At 34.4% G+C, this 16,540-nt stretch overlaps 1 protein-coding gene across 1 annotated transcript in view; it reads right to left on the reverse strand.

Moving 5' to 3' along the window:
- The window catches only part of EXOC5 (exocyst complex component 5), a 38,759-nt gene extending 22,234 nt beyond the window's left edge, over positions 1-16,525 (reverse strand). Inside the window, exons 1-7 of the mRNA XM_016156115.2 lie at positions 16,250-16,525; positions 8,823-8,917; positions 8,059-8,206; positions 6,014-6,208; positions 5,131-5,195; positions 2,498-2,526; positions 1,261-1,370 (exon numbers count right to left, since the gene is read on the reverse strand). Of these exons, the coding sequence (XP_016011601.2) occupies positions 1,261-1,370; positions 2,498-2,526; positions 5,131-5,195; positions 6,014-6,208; positions 8,059-8,206; positions 8,823-8,917; positions 16,250-16,276 (669 nt within the window). The 5' untranslated portion in view covers positions 16,277-16,525. The remainder of the gene's footprint in view (positions 1-1,260; positions 1,371-2,497; positions 2,527-5,130; positions 5,196-6,013; positions 6,209-8,058; positions 8,207-8,822; positions 8,918-16,249) is intronic.
- Positions 16,526-16,540: the final 15 nt, after the last annotated feature.

Here is a 16,540-nt window from a genome sequence, read left to right on the forward strand (position 1 = left end):
GGCATGGCCATATACTAGCTAATAGTTCTTGGACTTAAATGCAATTGTAGAAAACCAATAACCTAATACAGGTATCTTCTCCCAATGGCTCTCTACAGAATTGATCAGCTGGTTTGTATCCTTGTAGGATTTCAGAATAAAAGAAAAAACTGAGGTTTAACTGAGTTCTTTATAGTCATTCTACCTTATCATCGCCTAGCCATCTCCTTCAACTCCAAAACATGCACGTGTATGTGTGCGTACGTGCACACACACGCATGCATGCACACACACACAGATTCAAGGTCTTGAGAAAAGGTTATTTATACATAAATATAAATTTATTTATTTGTTTATTTGTTTATTTATTTATTTCCTCTCTTGGATTTAAAGTGTTTGTCCTCCCTTGCAAGAATATGGACAGAGCTGTATTTAACTGACATTCTGGACATTTACTCTAAAAATTAAATCCATTTTAATAGAATATTTAAACAATTGTCATATTAATTTAAGTTCACTAAAATGAAATTTTTACTTGTTAACAAATCATACATGAAAACAAGTGAGGTAGGCAATATAAAGTATACTATTGTCTCAAGAGCCATTCTTAATACTCTGATATGTTACTTAAATGAAAAGTTCAACAACTGGCTTATATTTCCCTAATCTGATACAAATATAAATTAAAAGACTGAAGGAAGCAATATTTCTTTAAGCATTTGTTTTGGAGAAATGTACTACCATACAGGGATTCCCTCCCTAATTCAAATACCAGTAAGACAGTTCCTAACACAATATTCCTTTGTATTACCACCTGAGACCTTATGAATTTAAGTTTTTTACTAGTCACATTTCATTTACTCTACATTCCACTAGATACTTAAGGTCAAGTCTTCTTATTTCTGATCTATTTCATAACACGTTTGACTGAAAAAATATATATATTACAAACCAAGAAGGTAAACAACATGATTATCTATGTCAATATAAAAATTATTCATATATAGCTTGAAATATATTGATATTACATACAGCTATTTGATAAAATATTAATGTTATAGAATATAACATTACATTATAAAATCCTTATTTAAATATTAATATCTAAAATTTAACATCACTTATGGAGATATGACATGTACATTCAAATAATTCAAAACAATGAAAATTATCATTGTGATAGTGACACAATAGGGGGAAATCAGAGAGAATAATATACAGAATTTATATAATTTTCACAGTCTTGAAGACTAATCTTCATATTTAATTTTTACTACTTACCTTAAAATGAAGTAAAACTGCTGCTACTTCTCTCATTCTGGAGATTTCACCTCTTCTTTGAGCACTGGTAAACTCCTGAATCAGTTGGCATTCTAAATCATGATATTTACCTAAAAAGAAAGTCATTCAACTATAATGAAGCAGATAAAGTATACTAGTATATGAATCACTCATAAATATGAGTATGGATCTGGCCTTCTTTTGAAAGGATTACAAAAACAATATGAAATTATAGGCAGTGAATCTAGACCCTATAATATACTGAGATATACAAATTTATATTTTTAAGAAAAAAAAAAAATCTTCCCAAATGGCAAAGTAGCTGAATGATATAATACCAGAGTCTGAGTATCATTACTTTAAAAAGCAGTTGACTGGGAAAAACCTTCCAGATGTCATTTCTGATAGAGGTAGGAAAAATCTTAAACTTGAAACTATGGAAAGTGTGAGGAAGACTACAGAAATCTTTACTAGGGTTCAGATGTCTTTACATAAACAATGGTGGAGTCAACACTGAATTTTACCTTGAGATGTAATATTTGATTCACTATCTTCTTGAGGCTATTACGGTTCTGAATGAGTAATGGAACTTTGGTCTAAACTACAATGATCAAAAACATTGCCAGGAAGTCCAACTCTGTATGTCATCTTTATTTTAACGCTTTTGGGAAAATAGATGGTTCTTTGAACCTTCTACAAAAAATGGTCTCCCAAACAATGACTCAGGCTACCATGGAAGTTTGCAAATATAGTGGCTTTTCCAGAAACCTAGTATGATCCACCTAAAATATAATTCAAAGATTGACAAGGATCAAACCAGAATTAAATGGGTACTAAAATCAAATGCTCATATGAGCTTAGCTTAAAAAAAAAAATAAAAATCTACTTTAGAGATATAGGTATAAAACAATTTTCAAGATACATTTTTAAATTAAAAACAGACAGTATAAAACTATTTGTATAGTATGCCACCAATTATTTTTAAATAAATGGGAATAGTAGAACTAAATTCTACACATATATACATAACTTATGTCCTATGCTTGTATATCTGTAGAATACTCTGAAAGAATACCCAAGAAATTGGTAATGGTTGTTTCAAAGAAAAGGAATCAAACTCATGGATAGAGAAGGACATCATTGTTTCCACTATTGCTCCTTTTACTATCTTTTTTTATTTCACACAAGTCATTCTATTATCTGTTCAAAATAGTTAAATAAACAGAACCCTACTTACTTGCAATTTTAGATTTTACTTCTGAAAATCTGCAAGATAAAGACCAGTGATAAAGTTAATTAGTTGTAACAAATATACCATAGTAATATAAAATATTAGTAAAATGATAACCTGAGTTTTGGGCTATATGGGCACCCTCTGTACTAAAAGTCATCATAAAAAAGAGAAAAAAAAAAGACAAAGTCAGAAGGGATGCTAGGTAACAAAACTGAATTTGGGCAATTCAGATGGGGAAGGTGGTTCTCATTCACAAAATTCACCTTGAAAAAGCAATTTCCTTATTAAAAATGGAGGAATTACATGAGGCCTTAATAATCCAGCCAGACCCAACACTGAGTTACTGTCCCTACTCATATTCACTGGCATTTTAAATTCACTTGATATTTGCCTATTCCCCTCCCTCACTGCCCCTGCCTCTGCATTGGGATTTTCTCATATAAAGTTCTATTACTGTTATTTAAAATAAAAACAATGATAAAAAGTATATGCAAATGAGTTATTTTAAAACTAGAAGTTACAAAAAGAATCTAGCAATGTGCCCAGCAGAGTAATCAATCTTTGCAAATTCAGAAACTTAAACATTAAACATAATCACATACTAGAATTTTTTCAAATCTTAACTATCAAGGGGAATGCACATCATGGAAAATTAATGTTGAAAGATCCTACACAACCCTTTGAAGAGAGAGGAAAGTGGCTCGCAAAAAGATGCTAAAGACAGTTTAAGAAAGTAATACAAATTTAGAGTTATACAAAATTGATATGTTGGCATGTCCCTAATGACAGGAATACATTCTGAAAAACGCAGCGTTAAGTAATTTGTCATTGTGTAAACATCATAGAGTGTATTTACACACACTTAGATGATATAGCCTAGTATACACCCAGGCTATAGAGTACATAGCCTATTGTTCCTAGGCTACAAGTCTGTACAACAAAATTACAGAAGAGAAAAATTATTTAATCAAAAGACCCAGTAAACACAAGATGACATATGAGGCTGCTGCTGGTGTAACACAGCATACTTTTTTATGGCAAACATTTTTTATAAGTAGAAAGACTACATCTAAAATAACAATAAAAAGTATAGTATAGTAAATACATAAACCAGTAACAGTTGTTTATTATCATTATCAAGTATTATATAGTATATATAACTGTATGTGCTATATTTTTTTAGGACTGGCAGCACAGGTTTGTTTACACCAGCATCACCACAAACACTTGAGAAATGCATTGTGCTACAACATTACAACAGCTATGAGATCACTTGGCGATGGGAATTTCTCAACTCCATTACAATCTCATGGGACCACCATCATATATGGATGAACAAATCGACATGCAGGGCATGACCGTACCAAAGTTATAGAAGATCACAAAGTCCTTGTAGGGCCATATTGATATTTGCAAAAAAATTAAATCTGATTAGGATATATATTCAATTCCAAGGGTTGTTAGAGAGGCTAAAATAAAACTGTAAGAGAGGTATGTAGCTGTGAAGTGGGAGAAGATGAGAATATGCATGTGTGTTTTGTAGAGGAAGAATAGGATAGAGAGAAGGGTGAGAGATGTAGCCAACAATTATGCACCTATTGTGAGCCACACATTTTACCCATTTAAGTAAATGGTCCAACTATGAAATGAGATAAAGAGAGGTTTTTGTGGGTGACTTTAAAAGGAATTACTCATAATGCTGGGCAAATATGTGATTATTAATAATAGCTAAATGACAGACGATCATTACTGCTAATCCTTTATGATGACATAGAGTTGAGAGTAAAATAAAATATATTTTGGGGATAGGAAATTCACTATGTTTGAAACACAGTGGTCAGGCTTCAAGTATAGCAATATAATTATATTCTACCTATAACAGAATCATCAAGTATTACCAAAATAACAGATATATTGTCTGTTATACAGGAAGACATAGTTCTTTCAGATATTCACATGGAGAACTACTACCAAAATTTTATTAAAGTGTCTGACATTCTATGGAGTAAAGAAAATCATGAAAAAATTTCCTTCTCAGTAAAGTTCCTTTTAGGATGAAACCATTAATACCTGACTCAGCAATAGCCCTAGAACTCTGCATCTAAAGCAAAGGTTCTTAATCTGAAGTCCCTAGGGAGGAGTCTGAGGCTAGGCTAAAGAGTCTAAAACTCCATAAAACTGTATACAGCAATCTGTGTGTATCTAAATTTTTTGAAGAAACTTTCTAGCTTTCATCACCTCTTCAAAGGTCTCCAAGACCCCCCAAAACTTAACAACTCTCGTCCTGAGATAGGAAAAAACAGCTGAATGGCCCCATGTTTAAACTCTCCCTGTCCCTTCATGTGCTGATTATCAAAGTCCAAAAACTGAAAATTCAAAGTCTCACTTTAGTCAGTTTTAAAATTCTCCATTGATTTTTCAGAAGGAAAACAAAAGATTGAAATTACTTCAAGGTATATTACTAAATTGATATATTAAGAGACCACATTTTTCAATCAACTATTACATACTATACCTTGTACAAAGAAGGCACTCAATAAATTCTTGTTAATGAGCAAATTCGAATAGGGAAAAATACAATTTTATTCTATAACTTATGCCATACATCCAAATTAGCTCTTCAGAAACAAACTTGCCTATCAAAAGGTAACTCCTGGGCAATTAGGTGCAACTTCTGAATGATGTCTGCTGCCTCCTTTATCTATTGAAAAATAAAAGCAATAATTTTTTAAAAACCCTTACGTATACCAAAAAAATAATTTTATATTTCAAAATAATAATATTCCCCTATGTATGCCTACAGATCCTAACTCCCAAAATTTTCTTTTAAAATCCACAACAAATAAAACTTTGTGGGTAACAGGAATATATTTGGGGTATCACCTATGAGTCAATAAAATATAAACAATTATTTTTTAGGCACAGAAATTTTATGATTTTACAATGTCATTATGCCTTCCCAATGAAACCTGCATTTTGTTTACTCTAAAACAATACAACTTATTACTTGCTGAAAGCAGAAGTGTATGTTTTTTCTGACTTTATGAACCCAAAACAGATAAAATTTATGAAAATAATTCAGGTGATACTGTTACATATATCCCACTTTAAGCTAAGTGAATAAAACAACAAAAATGTCACTTCGGCTTATCAGTGATTTAAATCACACCACCCCCTCATCCAATGGAATGTAACTATTCAAAAACTATAGGAATCCTATTAAAATTAAGTCAATTACAAAATAGAAATACTCATTAACGCTTACCTCAGTATTTTTAAGCCACACATAATTTCATAAACAAAAATGCCAAGCAACCTAATTAAAAATTTGAATATAAACACTTCATCAACAATCTGTAGGTAAGTGTACTAATTTACATTTCACAATGAAAACTTCTAATAAAGTAGCTACTCGGTAATTTGAAGTCGGACTCTGAAAAGTAATAATTGTACTTTGTAATTTAGGACATCGTTATTAAAAAGCTGTAATTTGCTTTTTATCTTTCTAACAGTGCTCACCTTTTCAGAATTTGTAAAAACATCAGATTTCAATTCTCCATCGAGAAACTCATTAAAGTATTTCATCAATTTCTGAGCCTCCACTGCCCGTTGTCTGGGTGTGTTTACCCCTTCTAACTGGTCTCCAAGGTGACAGACTTTGGTTGCTACATAGCTGATGTGCTCATCTAGTTCTTGGAAATGTTGGAAGGCAACCTAGAAAAAATGTGCATAGGTATAAAATACCATGACAGAATCCAGTTTATAAGTTAAATCATATAAAAACTAAACCAACTCATCACTACTCTCAAACTTAGGTAACTAAAGATAACAAAAAAGCTATACATGAGATGATCTGAAAAAATAATTCATGCCCATTAAATAACCACACAATCTGAAAACTTAACAGATTTGCAGACTTTTATACTTTTAACTATTAAAGTTATCATATTTTACCATGAATATATTCTTAAACAACCAAACAGCAAGGCTGCTTACCATTCGTCCTGTTTAACAAAGTTCCTAGTACTATTTACTCCTAAATAATGATTCTGAAAACAATGAACCTTTAAGCATCAAGGGGGACCAATCACCTGAACAACTCACTTGTTACTATACTAAAATGGGCCAAACATATGTCAAAAGACACCGATTAAAAAGAATATTTAACAATCATTTATTTAAAATATTTAAAGAGCAACGCTAATATTATAAATAAGGTAAAATGGTTTTTGACCAGTTTTGAAAACAGAAAAGATTGCAATAATTATTCTGCTGAGGCAAAAGTACTTTACTTCCTAGAATACCCCTTTTCCCAGGATACGCTGATTATCCTATGGTAGATGAAAATTATATGCCATGAATGCCTTAGAACTAACTGCCAATAACAAAATTGCAGATAATTCAGTTCGGTAGTTTTATTCTAACCTTAAATTGAGGGGGAAAACCTGAAAACAGTTACTAACAACATTCTTTATTGCCAGACACTATTCTAAGCATATTACATGTATTTACTTATTTAATACTTAAAATAACCTATTTTATATGCAGATAAAAAAATTGAGGCACAGAAAGGCTGAGTTGCTTGAGATTACACAGCTAATATCTGGCAGAGCAGACAGGATCCAGAGCTTGATTAACTATTAATACTATTATTACCATCAAGAGAAATCTGCATTAGAAGTATTTGGAATCTATTACCGCGACTACTTAAAAACACATCTTCTATCTTGTGTAATTTACAGACGTCTTTATTAAGTATTTTCTCACAGCCATATATGCTTAAGTGAAGGAATCTAAAGGAATCTAAATAAATGAAATCTGAGCAGAAATCAGTTTGCTAATCCCTAACACTAAAAAACAAATAGCCCCCGGGAGGCAGTAGAACTAAACAACATTCCTCAAACTTACAGACTTGATACAGAACAATCTAGTTCCAGATCAGGCCCAGGCTGTGAAAGGCATTCAGAGGTTCTAGATTAAATCTAGGGTCTAAGAATGGTTAAGAAGCTTGGCCTACTTAGCCCCAAGGCAGATCTAATGATCTAATTTTACTCCAAAATGGACTGAGGAAGAATTCTGCATCTGCTTTTCCCACAGTTACACTAGAATTCTCATTGGGGCACAAACCTCCTGACTTTTGTCAAACTTCCCAGACCAGTTTCCTCTAGGGAAAAACGTAATCTAAACAATAGCTGGTCTGGTATTACTTTGTTTTATGATAGAGAACGCAAACGACTACCTAAATATCTAAGCTAATAATGAGCCTCTAAAGATACAGGTTTGCTGAAGCATCATTTTTGAAGGCTTGCATTGTTAGAGGGGAAGCAAGGACCACACTGTACTGGATACCACCCAATCCTAAGAAGGAAGTACTGTGATCCCAAATCAACATTCAGTGCCAAGCCAGTATGATAACAATTAATTAACATTTATCCCATGTCAATTAAGAGAAACCTCAACAGTTACTATCATTTAACTAGATTTTTATGAAGAATTTAAAAATGGAAGGAAATAAAAATATTATAGCCTATTGTAAAGTATTCATTGCTTAGCTAAATATTTACCTGATTACTTTTCTGGAGCTCTTGTACCTTCTTGGCAAATTCCTTGGCTTCTTTTTGACACTGCTGCTCTAGTTTCTCTACTTTCCTTTGAATCCTTTCATCCATTATCTGGAGTTCTTGAATATGATTTACAAATTCTTCTAATAATCTACAGAAATGAGAATATGTATCAATCCATCTATGATTAATTTTAGGAACTAACCAGTTCCCTTATAATTGTAAATCAGGTATTAATAAGCATTTCTTGAACTAAGGATGATCATGTTAATCTTCTCTATGGCATCTTGTTAAGGATTATCTCTGACACGAATGAAAACCTCACCTGGAATCTCCATTCCCCCCAAAACAGAAATCAATTTCAAAGAAACAGTCAAAAGTAAATAAATATACTACATAAAAATAATATTCTGCATTCTAGGGTACAGTGACTGTTTCCCCAATTTACAACTATACTTAAAACAACATATTCAACATGTTTTTATTTTAAAGGTATTACCGATGCTTTCTTATTATGAATTAGAGAAGATATTCAATTCTTATAAGAAAATCCCTTCCCTCATTCCAGTTAAAGTCCTCCTCTAAAATAAAAGGAACATAAAGGAAAAAAAAAAATCAATCCCAAACTTCTGATGCTTGTGTCTTTCAATGACCAATTGTTAACAGAAATCCCTTTACATGAACATTCAGAGGAATTCAACACTCACATCTATTCTAAACACAAATTTGAACTAGATTGGGTTTATGAAAAAAAAAATTTACTTCACCTTTTAGGATCAAAAGCTTCAGATCCTCCTCTAGAGCCTCCTCCTGGGGTTCTCCATACAAGACGTTCAATATACTCATCTGCCACAAAAGGCTCCTGGTTTACAAAATAATGTTCTTTAAAAAGTTTCATAGAATATAACAATACCACTTACAAAAGTGAAACAGGTTCTACTATGTGAGAACTTAAAATGAAATTAAATTACTAATATCAGTTAAAACATTCTAATGGAAAAGTGAGCAAAGGACGCAAATAATTTATAGAATACAAATGGTCAAGAAACAGGAGAAATATGCAACTTCATAAGTAATCGAATAAAATCATATTATCACTTTTTTATCTCACAAAGTGAAAAAGTTTTTTTAATTATAATATGTAATGCAAGAGAAGTAAGCTGAAATTCACACTTATATTATTGTTGGAAATGTTAACAGGTACAACATTTATGGAGGGCAACAGGTAATACTTTGGTGACATCAACAGTATTATAAATGCTCTTATCCTTTAACCCAAGAATTCTACACTTAAAATTTTATACTTTTGAATTGTACACTTGAAACATTGGATTTCATTAATGAATGCCACTAAAATAAAATAAATAAAAATAAAATGTGAAGGGAAAAGTAAATATGAACACAAAAATTTTTGCAGAATGTTCACTATTACATACAATAAAGAAAATATGCATAAATATTCAACAATCATTATTGAAAAATTATGGCAAACTTATAGGATGAAAAACTATGTTCCTATTAAATCATGTTATAAAAAAAACTAATGGCATGAGAAAAATGCTCACATATAATATCGCATGAAAAAGGATATAAAATGTTCTAAGTTTTCTCAGGAAAAAAGCATTAATTACAAAACAAAAGAATATAAGTGTAGAAGGACCAATCAATAAAATAAACATTCAAATGTTCACCATCAGCATTTTTTAGACTAATGCATTTTTTAGACTAATAAGTACTAATTTACATATTTCTCATACTACCCTCTTTCATGAAAATGAATAACATATGTTTGCTCCCAGTTTAGTATGTAACCTAAGCTGGTAGCATCTGCTAGTGATTCTAGTTTGTATTCTTATATCTGTAAAATTTTCCATGTATTAGTCATTCTTTAAAAACATTTTCATTGATCAACATTCACTGAAAAATAAAACTTCCAGTGCCAAGCACGCTGTTAGGCTTTGGAACAAAGAGATGCATAAAACAAATTATACCCCCAAGAAACTCATAGTCTAATGGAAAAAAATAAAGAAAGCAATAGTATGTGATAAGTAAAATTTAAAATGTATGCATAAACTTCAGTTTTAAAATTGCTTAGTGAATTGTCAACTCAGTAAGTAGATGGAGGATGGAAATGGGATATTTATTATTTCAGCAAATGTTTACTGAGCACCTACTATGTGTTGGGCACTGTGGCAGGCACCAAGAATACAGATGTGAATTTAATAGATAGAGTCCCTGAAAGGCCTCATAGATATGATCTTCTAAGTACAGATGCCAACATTGAACAAGTAATTACAGAAACAACTAATTACAATTGTGATAACTGTGAAGAAAAAAAAGACCTGGATGCTCTAAGTGTATACAACAGAAACAGAGATAATGGGAAGATGGTGAAGGATAGAGGAAGAACAGTAAGAAGCAGGTGTAGCAGCAAGCAAACTCTGAGAACGTGATATATTACATGAGACCAGAAGAATGAAGAAAAATCAGCCAGACAAAAATGGAATGAATAGTTTTCTAGATCCTAGGGAAAGAGACAATAGAGCTTAACCCATCAGAGGACTGAGAATTAAGCATGGACTAGATCATAGGAATCCAGAGAGAGGTGACAATTAAGACCAATGAGTGATAGATAACCTTGTACTTTTTATCATTATTGCTATCATCATAACGGCACTTGGTCTGTACAATATGGGTTATTATAGTAGGAAAGTGCAAATGGAAGTCTCTGAAATTGCCCGCTCTCTACTCAGTATAGTATATCAAGTGGAATGGCAAAAATTAGTGCTATTCTTAAAGCTCTAAAGCAAGGATCAGCAAATTTTTTCTTAAAGGGCCAGATGGTAAGTATTTTAGGCTTGCAGGCCATACAGTCTGTTACAACCATTCAATTCTACCACTATAGTACAAACGTAGCCATAGCTAATACGTAAACAAATAGGCATGGCCATGTATCAATAAAACTTTAAAAAACAGTTTTAAAGTTTGGGCTGTAAGTTTGCTGACTCCTGATCTAAAGGATCATATAAAACCAAATAATTTCAAGAACCTGCTTTCTAATACACAACCTTGCTACAAAGGAGTATACAATGAAAAAAAGATAGCCAAATTAATAATTTCTAAGACCTCCAAATGACCAAGTCCTTCCAAGAGGATTCTTAAAGATACTTGTAAACAATTTTCTCCCAAAATCCTTCAGAATTTCATGAACCTGACAAAGGTATATCTTTACCTTCTATTTTACTACGGTAATTAAAAGCAAAAATTGCCAAAACAAAAACAAAAACCTAAGAAGTATACACTACAGACTAAGATACTATCATATTAAATCCAACTTTATACAATTGGTTACTGTGTTTCTCTGTTAAACTGATTTCATTTCATACTCTTTACAAGTGCTACCAATTGTAAGAAAAACATGAGGTTTGTGGTCCTTTCTATTAAAAAGTAAGACATCAAGCCCTTGGATAAAAACATAAATCCCTAATTTAACATTGTTTCTTTGAGAAAATCCAACTAAACGTTTATATCTTTTATAGCATCTTTCTCAAAAATACAATGCGTTACAACCATCTGTATCTACCGCTCCACTCTGCCCTTCCAAAAAAGTCATGTTAGCTCCCTTCGGGATGGCCTATAAAGCCTTAAAGCTTCCCCTAAACTGCCCCTGTGGTCTCAACATCTTGTTAGAAGCTACCACTCCCACACCTAAAAATGCATACATGTTTTGAGAAGATCCTAACTCTTCTCAGTATTTCCTGAATGCACCTCAACTTAAAAATTGGAGTCATCTTTTATCTCTGCCTTGGAATGCACTTCTGAAAAGTTTCTACTCATTTATCAATACCTAATTTATATGTATTAATATACGAAAACTTTCCTATTTATCCCTGGAAGAGATTCTGTATTCCTACTGCACTATATTATCTGTAAATGAATTTCTCCCTGTAATATCGTGATATGAGAAATATATTTTGGTCTTTGTACTCAGTTTCTGGCCACAGCTCCTAAAATCTTTGCAATTTCCTAAGTGATAAAGATGCTGGGAGCATCTTTTATTCTAATATTTGGTCTTTGATCCTGGTTCCTGACACAGAAGTTCTAATCTCCTGGAGTTTCCTGGATATTATGAGAATCTTTCATTCTACTGAAGCAACTCTTGGTGAGCTCCTGGATGGGGACTCCTCATCAGAAAGATCATGATTAGAAGACTGGAACTTTTATCCCCAACCCCTATACTCTAGGAAAGGGAGAAGAGGTAGAGATTGAGTTAATAATCAATTATTCTTACATGATGAAGCCTCCAGATAAATCATTAAAGTATGGGGTTCAGAGAGCTTTCAGGTTGCTGAATACATCAAGATGCTGGGAGGGTGGCACACCTAGAGAGGGCATGGAAGCATTGCATTCCTTCCCCTATATCTTCCCCTGTGCATCTCTTCCAGTTGTTCCTGAATTGTACCCTTTTATAATAAATCAATAATCTAGTTAGTAAACTGTTTTCCTGAGGTCTGTGAGCTGTTTTACAAATTATTAAATCTGAAGAGAGGGTCATGAAAACCTCCAAATTTATAGCTAGTTAGTCAAAAGCACCGGTGACAACCTGGACTGCAATAGATATCTGAAGTGGGGTTGTCTTGTGGGACTGAGCCCTTAACTTGTGGGATCCGATGCTAACTCCAGGTAGAGTATGTCAAAATTGAATTGTAGGATACCCAGTTGTTGTCCGCTGGAAAACTGAATTGTTATAAGAAAAATCTCCACACATCTGGTGTCAGAGGTAAAGTAATTAGACTAGTGGTATAATGTGAGAGGAGAAAGAGTTCTTTTCCTTTCACTCCCCCAATTAGATTTTTAACTCAAAACATCTTTTAACTCTAGGATCTGGAGTGACTTCTGGCCTAGGGTAGGTAAGATACTCAATAAAATGTTTGCTAAATTAATACATTTTCTCACATACATGACACTGTAATTGGTAGACAGGTTCCACAAACATTTATTTCAGCTAATATGGCTGAAACAAGTAGCATTTCAGCACCATAAAGGTAAAGTTGTCCTTACTTGTATATCTCATGTTCATTAAGCCTTTCTCATTAAGTCTGTTTAAAGAGGTTTTGTTACTAAGTTTGAAAATCTGAGAGACATAACTAAGTTTGTGTGTGAAAATGTTCTTGGATATTCAATTTCTAATCTGGAAGTCAAACAGCCATTGTCATCACAGTCAAATTACATGACCTCAAATACTATTATCAAAGCACTTTAAAAAACCAAATTCTCAATCCTGGCATTTAGGACCTCCACATTTAAATCTCAATTTATTTTGCATGCTACTCCTTGTCTTCATGCATGCTACATGACAGCCAAAATGAACATTTCCCTTGTCTTCAGGGGCTACACTTACCTCTTTATGTCTTGGCTTTTACTGTCTGCTTTATTAGAAAGTTCCCTCACCTAGTTCCACAAACTCAAACTCAAATCTAATTTATTCTTCGTATATCATTCAAATAACACCCCCTGATCCTTTTGTACTTCTAAAGGTAATCTACCATCCTCTAAACTCCAATAGCACTTTATCTAGACCTGGCACCATTTATAACTTTATTTCAAGAGTATGTAGCTATATATCTATTTTCTCTCCCTCTATTTAACAACAAGGACAGGTACAATATATATTCAACATTTTCCAAGGTATGCTAAATGAAATTGACAAAATTAATAAGCACTAGAAAAGTTTCATAGTCAAAAATATTTGGGAAATGAACTCAAAATCTTTAACATACTAAGGTATACTGAAAATCTCTAACAAAACAAAGTGTGCACATTGCCAAAATTTATTTGGCCTCTAAACCATTTTGGGTTATTTGCAGTACACCTCATAGGATTAATATTTCTATGGCATGCCCTTTGGGACATGCAACCTAATTAACCTTGGCACCTTATCTTGAATTTAATATGTACTCAGCAAATACTTGAATGAATGGGTAACTGGCCCTAGTTCTCAAAAAACTCTCCTATTAAAGTAACTTGCCCAGCGAGAATAGAAGACTACAAAAGAATAACAGGAAAGGAAAATAGTAAATGAGAAGGGAGTACAATGTCCTCAGTAGTGCGGCAAGACAAGACAGGAATATCTGCAACAACAGAAAAAGAATTTACTATTCCAGCCATTTTTTATATGTAGAGGAATAATTAATCCAAACTACATAAGAATTCCTGTTTAGTATGTCCGTCCTGAGGTGATCATTTAGAAACGCTGCACATAGGTCCTTTTAGAAAGCTCTGTCAACGAGGGCTGAAACTAAAGGTATTCTAGTTAATTTCCAGGATACTCACTATTAAAATAGCTGCATCTATTACTAATCATTTCTGTAAACTGAGGAAATATCCTATAGTTTGATTTTGTTGTATGAAGGTGTTCATATTAAAAAAATGGAAGTCTTACAGGACCAATAACAAGATTTTAAAAGAAACAAAGTTAACACATGAAATTTCATGGGTTCAGAACATAATTTTGTATTACTTTGACCTCACTCAGTGTGGAAAAATGAAAGCACAATTCAACTTAATAGTGCATTAAAACCAGGATGCATAAAAACAAAATAACCTTGACTACATCCTGACCTCTGTTCCCCACAGTTCTCCAGCTGGGACTAAGAAAGGGAAGCAAAAGAAAAAGACACTCCCCGACTTGTCCCTACAATCTAGATCCAACAGCAGTAGCAACAGGAAATAGCAGCAATGACTGAGGTTTGTTTTTTTTTTTTTCTCCCCATCTACCCTCTAAAGCAAAGAGACTAACTTTTCACTTATCCAAGAGTAGAGTCTATTGTAGGGCTGAAAAGATAAATATATTTCTTAATCATAATATTCATATTTAACTGTAACTAGTAATGTGATATGCTTTTCATTTTGATGAGGCAACAAACTATATAAGATCAGAAAAGAAAAAGTCTCATGAGTTAAGATCCATAAGCATGTTTAAGGTTGCTCTATGAACCTTCTGGCCACAGAACCAGTTGGTCTCTACTGTCACTGGTCAGTAAGTGAATATTACTGGTTATCACATAACTAGAGTCATTGAGTTAAGTTAAATCCTAATTTGGTTTAACTACTTACTTTACTAAATGGTGAGACCCTAGAAAGTAAAAATATATATATTTCTCTACCTCCTCCCCTCCCTCCCTGGAGGGGAACAGAAATCGAACACATTTTCAAATAAGTTATGTGAACTCATGTGGTCAAACATGTAAGAAAAATAGACATAGCATGGTCTGAAACACAATTGGGACTGTCAAGCAGGATTCATTAACTCAAAGATTAATACCTTATGAATTGTATGACAAAATAATAGTTTTCTATTAATATCTAGCTGGTCAAGTATTTCATTAAGTAAATTAAAGATCTCAACTTCATAAATAATTTTCTACCTTTATAAAATGTAAAAAATAAAACAAAGAACTACATACAGAACTTTAATATCTTGCCCAAAAACACATTAGAATGAATGCTCACTGTCTCACGAGTTAAGGATTCATTGGCTAGCAGTTAGGTGGGTTCTTTTTTTTTTTTTTTTTTAACACACTTCAATTCGTTGAAACCTGAACATAAATGTTAATATTTAGTTTTGCCACCCTTCAGCATGAAGGGTTAAGTAGGCCCGTATTGTTCTAAAAAATACTTCGGCCTTTTCAAATGTATGGGTAAGCTGACAGGCAAATAAGTGCTACTTCTCCCCTTTACTAACGGAATGATTACTCAACAACCAGAAGCCCCCAAACATCCCAATCTCAGGTGGCCCTGAGAAAATTACGCGAGTACCCAAGCGACAAGTCAGGGCTCGCCTAACTTGGGGCTCATGGCTCCTCTTTCCACGCCTGAGTCCGCCCTTCCCACACCACTCAGCCCAAGTCCACCTTCCAACGCCCAAACCCCCCAGCCCTGCGGATACAACCGCCCCTTCTCCTTTCGGACTCGGGGTTCCCTTCCCTGCCTCACCACCCCAGTCCCCAAGCCACCCCTCCCCCACTTCACGCTCCGCCCGCGCTGACACCGGAGCCGCCACCCGCCCCTTCTCTCTCACACCTTTCCTCCGAGGGCTGCCCCCGGGCCGCGGGCGCACACCCGCTGCTCCGCCCGCCCTCCTCGCAGCCAGCACCTCAGGCCTGCCACTCCCCGAGGAGCCGCCGGGACCCACCTCGAAAAGCTCGGCCGTCGTAGCCATCCCGGCCGGCTGAGAGGCTCGCCTCGCACTGGACGCCGTCTCCTCTTCACATGCTGCGCCTCAGCGGCGCCGCGCACAGGTCTCCGCTCTGCTCGCCGGCTCCGGCTCCTGGCCGCCGCGGGCTCCCTGACTCCCCACAGAGCCCAGGCGGAGCGGGATAGCGGCCATGAAGCGAAGCCGCAGACGCCTGTCAGCTGCCTCTCGGCACCGCCCGCGCCGCTCCCATTGTCACCGCCTCACACGCCGGAAGTGGAGCTGCGCGCG

Source organism: Rousettus aegyptiacus, unplaced genomic scaffold, assembly GCF_014176215.1.
Source record: "Rousettus aegyptiacus isolate mRouAeg1 unplaced genomic scaffold, mRouAeg1.p scaffold_m13_p_3, whole genome shotgun sequence".
NCBI classification, from domain to species: Eukaryota; Metazoa; Chordata; class Mammalia; order Chiroptera; family Pteropodidae; genus Rousettus; species Rousettus aegyptiacus.